Source organism: Gossypium hirsutum, chromosome A12 (genome assembly GCF_007990345.1).
Source record: "Gossypium hirsutum isolate 1008001.06 chromosome A12, Gossypium_hirsutum_v2.1, whole genome shotgun sequence".
NCBI classification, from domain to species: Eukaryota; Viridiplantae; Streptophyta; class Magnoliopsida; order Malvales; family Malvaceae; genus Gossypium; species Gossypium hirsutum.
In genome coordinates, this window is record NC_053435.1 from 2,968,906 (window position 1) to 2,974,430 (window position 5,525).

The following is a 5,525-nucleotide window of genomic DNA, read 5'->3' on the forward strand; positions in this document are numbered from 1 at the left end:
CACCTCTGGATTAAAATGTGGTATAGGTAAGACAGAGAAAACATTACCTGGGATTTTGATGGGTTCTTCGCTTGCACTTCACATCTGAATTAAATGTGGTATAGGTATGACAGAAAACAACATTTCACAGCGCAGCAAATGCTAAGCCCAAAATGTTGTTCTTGTATGTAAATTATGTTTTGAAAGGTGGGTAAGGGAGGATAATGGGAAGTAATTTAGTACTGGTGAGATGGGTTGCCACTTTTTGGGGTTTGGGATTGCAACGATTAGCACCAGAATTTTGGGGGTGTAGATCAGTTAAAGATTAGAGATACAACAAAATTTTGTTTTAATATTTGTTTTTGTTTAAAAAGTAACTTTATCTTGATATTTCGGGATTTAAGTGAGATAGTACGGTATTTTCTACTTCAATTAATAGTTGAGAGTTTGATTTTCACAACTATGAAATAATTTTAAAATTCGTGGCCAATATTTACTATTTATGTTTGTATCGCGTACAATATACAAATATTTTAAAAATATTATATATTTTATCAAAAAATGAATTTTTAAATAATTTTCCCTTTTCAAAATTATTGAATTTCTATGTATTTTTTAAACTTTTTAAAATTAAGATTAATTTTTAAATATTTAATATTTTTTAAATATAGATCAAATTAATAGTACTAAATTTATTATTATGAAAATAAAAAACATATTAATTGCTAGTAACTATTGATGCAACGTCCTATTTTGAAAAAAGAACACAAAAGTTAAAAGGTTAAAAACTGAAGTAAATTATTAGAAAAGGACATGATCTAATGGTTCCGACGACAGGATCACGGGCCACAAAATTACAAAAGAGAATAAAAAATGGAGCTGCTACGGAAAGATCTGAGGGTGAGTTAAATTTTGTGAAGTCTATTAAGTTAAAGAGAATAAAATTGGAAAGGAGTAGAAAACTTTTATATTTATTTAATGGTTAAAATTCATGAAAGCTATGATAAGGTGAACAGAGTGTGTGGCACTCTAGTCCCGATCATTCAACTACTCCCCATTCAGAGAGATGGACAAGTTTCCGGCGTTTCTTCTTCTTCCATTTCTTTGTTTTTTCCACTCTTTATTTCTTTCCGACGCCGATGTTACCGGAAATTCGTCCGATCCCGGCCTAACTCTCTCCGCCGACTCTCTCTGCGCCCAGCTTATCGAGCCCAATGGTTATTTCTGCACTGAACACACTGTACTCTCTCTCCCTCCCTTTCTATTATTATTCTTGTCAAGGTTCTTTTGGCCGCTAAGAAACCGGGAAAAAATGATAATGAGGGAAAAATAGTAAAGGACTATTATGTTTTGAGCCATAAAAGAAGCAATCAAAGCAAAATATGCATTTTTTGTTTGTTTTTGGAAGGGACTGCAGAGACGGAGTTTACCTTTCCTTTTCCCTCATTTCCGTTGTACCGATAGTGTCCTTAATTTATAGAATTTCTTCTGCTGTTTCTTTCATCCCCTTTTCATAAATTTTTAAAGTTTCTTTTTTAATGATTTGTAGAAAGTTTTCTGAAATCTGCTTACTTCAGTACTTTAGGGTTCTCTAGTTAAATTTTGTTGCTTTCTTGTTTGGTAACTGAAATTGAAGTTTCCTTTTAATTTTGTGGTTTATTACTAATTTTCTTTCAGATTCAAACTAAGGATGGCTATTTATTAGCTCTCCAACGCGTCTCATCTCGTTCTGGGGATCTTAAAGTTCAGCAAGGTCATCCTGTTCTGCTTCAGCATGGATTATTCATGGTAAATTCCCCATTTAATTGAAACAACTTTTTCAAATAACAGAGTTATTTAGCTGTTATTATGTATCTTATTCATGTAAGGTCTTCTAATGTGTCTTGATCCTACCAGCTACTAGTTATTGATTTACTTGTATGAAATTTCTCTTGTTCCTTTTTCCCCCTTTGTTTTTCCAGTGAAAATGCATGCTGAAAGATGCCTTTTTTTTTTTTTCTAAAACAAAATCCTTGATCTAGTGGTTGTTGCAATAAATAACAAAGCAAATGAGATTGTGTGCTTTCTGTTTGGAAGATTATATGTTATCTCTGTTTATATTCTCCAGGACTGTAATTTTGTATATGCATGTATTTGTTTTACGTTGATAGGATTTTATACTGATTTGATACTACTTTGATATACTAAACAGGCAGGTGATGCATGGTTTTTGGATTCCACTGAACAGTCGTTGGGCTTCATCCTTGCAGACCAGGGTTTTGATGTGTGGGTTGGAAATGTTCGTGGAACACGTTGGAGCCATGGACACATATCTTTATTAGATACAGACAAGGTAGGCGAACTCCATACAGAATGCCTCTTTCTCTTAGCTAGAATTCATCTTGCAATATTTATGGATTAGTTATTCTGTTTTTAATGTGGATAACTTAAACTACCTTAGACGTTGGTTGCATGAGTATCAGTTTTTTTTTTTTGTTATGCAATTTGTGTGTCCAACTTAGTTGGCTGTGTGTGTTTTATGTCCACATGGCTTATTTTCAATGTTTGTGCATCTTTGTTTAGTGTACCACAAAATCCAGTTTCATAGCTTAGTATGCAATATGCTAGTTGTAACACCCTCTTCTCCATTATTTTCTTTCCTTTTTCCCTCCTTAACAATGTAAGGGTTTCCTGGTGCATCTATATCCTAATATAATCTATGTCAAGGTTGACTGGTAGTATCTCATAGACTCGAAAACTATTGGCTTTTCTTGCAGGAATTTTGGGAGTGGAGTTGGCAGGAATTAGCTTTGTATGATCTTGCAGAAATGTTGCACTACATACACGCAATTACCAGCTCCAAAATCTTTATTGTTGGACATTCACAGGTCCTGCATGCATTATAATATACCTAGAGCATGGTTTTCCTGGCTTTTGCTGATGACCTTTTTAGGTTACTTATCCAATGCTTTTTAATGACAGGGCACAATAATGTCTTTGGCTGCTCTCACTCAGCCAGACATAGTGGAAATGGTTGAAGCTGCTGCTCTTTTGTCTCCAATATCTTATTTGGAACATGTCAGCGCTCCACTTGTACTTAGAATGGTTGCAATGCATCTGGATCAGGTATAACTTGTCATTATTGTTGTTTTACCTAGTAAAATCAGTTTTGGCCATTATGATGTTCTTAGACATTCTTTTCTGGCAGATGGTTCTTGCTTTGGGGTTACATCAATTGAATTTCAGAAGGTTGGCTAATACTTATATCATTTTAGCTTTTCTGTTTTTTCCCCATATCTATTTCCCTGTTATGAAGGTGTTGATTGACTTTTTTTAAATTTAGTGGTTTAATGGCATTATATGTTTTTATTTTAACTGCAGTGATGTGTTGGTTAACCTTGTGGATTCTTTATGTGATGACCACGTGGATTGTACTGATTTTCTAAGTTCTATAACAGGTTTTCTTCGCCTCTTCTATATTTACTCATACAGATACGAATATCGGTATAAATACACAAACGGATGTGCACCATTTTTGTTGGTTCAGTATGCTGTTTCATTTTTATTGCTATTTTCTTTTTATGCAATGAACTGTATAAGTGATCTACCTCAAAGCTTTCAGGCTTGGTTAATATTTCCCATTCGATGCTTGACTTGAAAGTTGAAATTATGCCTTAAAAGTGGGTCTTTCGCTCTGCTTCAGATTTAATGTAGGATATTGTACTACATTTAGCTGAACAGAGAATTGCCCCTGGCAGGGTGTTAAAGTTTTGAAGCCATATTTTATATGAATTATAAAATTATATAAAATATAATAGAAGAGTGTATTCTTTTCCTGTCTTGAAGCTTGGAAGAGATGCCATTTGTTTTGCTAAGGTTGCATGAACTTTTAGCTTCAAGAGCAGCTTTTAAATTTTGACTTCATAAAAGTTACCAAGCACTCTGAAACTAAAAAATCTGACACCGATAATGAAAATATTTGGATCTTACTATTAAATTGGAAGGTGTTTGACAAGATGACATTGCAGGGCAAAATTGCTGCTTTAATAAAACTCGGATGAATTTCTATCTGGAATATGAGCCACACCCATCATCGGTGAAGAATTTACGCCATCTTTTCCAGAGTATGCTTCCATCTACCTTCTTTTATTTGCCTTTCATTTCTATTTCTCTGTGTGTTTAACCAACCCAATGGACTTGTGTCTTTACAAATTCCTCATTCTGGACTATATTAGCGTCTGAAATATGTATATTACTTTTCAAGCTGTAATAATTTTTAATTTTCTTTCATTTCCGTTAGAATTCATTTGAATATATGTTAATGCTGTATGATTTCTTTTGCTAAAACTGTTGTCTTTTTTTTAAATGGCAGTGATCCGTCAGGGTACATTTTCCCAGTATGATTATGGAGTCCTGAAAAACTTACTGATATATGGACAGTTTAAACCGCCAGCATTTGATCTTAACAACATACCAAAGTCATTGCCAATATGGATGAGTTATGGAGGAAATGATGCCTTAGCAGATGCAACGGATGTGCAGCGCACTCTTGAGGAATTATCGTCAAAACCAGAGTTGCTTTATCTCGATAATTATGGTCACATAGACTTCCTTTTGAGCGTAAAAGCAAATAGAGACATATATAACCATATGATCGGGTTTTTCAGGTCGTTGGAAAAGTCAAGCAGTTATTAAAGACTCTGACTGCTTTCTATGTTCTGTCATATAACGTATAGGCTATAGTATTCAAATGTACTTAACTAATTGCTTGTGTGCATGTATATTGTAAAGTTCACCCCTATTTCCTCTCATATTACTTCATGATCAATAAGATCTAAGAAAGATGGTTTATTATGAGCCTTGAAATATTGGTGAAAGGACCAGCTAGAAATTGGGCCCGGGGTGGGGGGGGTGGCGGATTGCTTCTTATCTTTTAATTGTAGTATATTGTGCAGACACTGGTAATTTAACCCATTTCCTTGGAATGGATGTTGAGGCAAGTCGTTTTGACAGGGGTGGCAAGCTTGGTTGAAGATACCATCATTGTTGGAGCGAGCCTGCAGAGCGAAGAAACCTTGGCAGAAGTTATGACAGAAGATCGAAGTTATAATCTAACTGCGGATCTCAGAAGTGTTTTCTTTGTTAAGGACAGTTTGTTACATTAGAAGAGCATGGAGCGAGGGGCAACCTCGGAACGGCCATAGTTCATGTGCTTCATTCATCTCCAAGGTTGGCATAATAGATTTTTTTTTTCCCCTATGTATGCCTTCAATGGAATGTGGGTTCCATTCAGTCCCATATTTATATTGTTATTTTGATATGTAAAGAGAAACTGATTTCATTTGTTTCTACTTATTTTTATTAGATTTGAATTATAGCATAATATTGATTGCATCAAATTCAGTTCTCTTCTTTCTAATTGCTTTGCATCTTTCTTCCAACCCGATGCTTGGATAGAAATTACTAAAATACAGAAAATGAAGGCTTTTAGGAAAGAAAAATAAGAAAATTATACTTCATATACTCTTGCTTGAATAACCCAACTATTTGAAAGTCAAAAAATAAAG

General features: G+C 34.3%; 1 protein-coding gene across 1 annotated transcript; it reads left to right on the top strand.

Moving 5' to 3' along the window:
• Window positions 1-816: 816 nt before the first annotated feature.
• On the top strand, window positions 817-4,812 carry LOC107938270 (triacylglycerol lipase 1). The gene is made up of 9 exons (XM_016871369.2): window positions 817-1,219; window positions 1,657-1,767; window positions 2,171-2,311; window positions 2,736-2,846; window positions 2,941-3,084; window positions 3,167-3,207; window positions 3,340-3,416; window positions 3,987-4,082; window positions 4,331-4,812. The coding sequence occupies exons 1-9, from the start codon at window positions 1,046-1,048 to the stop codon at window positions 4,651-4,653; spliced, it is 1,218 nt and encodes a 405-aa protein (XP_016726858.1). The 5' UTR covers window positions 817-1,045; the 3' UTR covers window positions 4,654-4,812.
• Window positions 4,813-5,525: the final 713 nt, after the last annotated feature.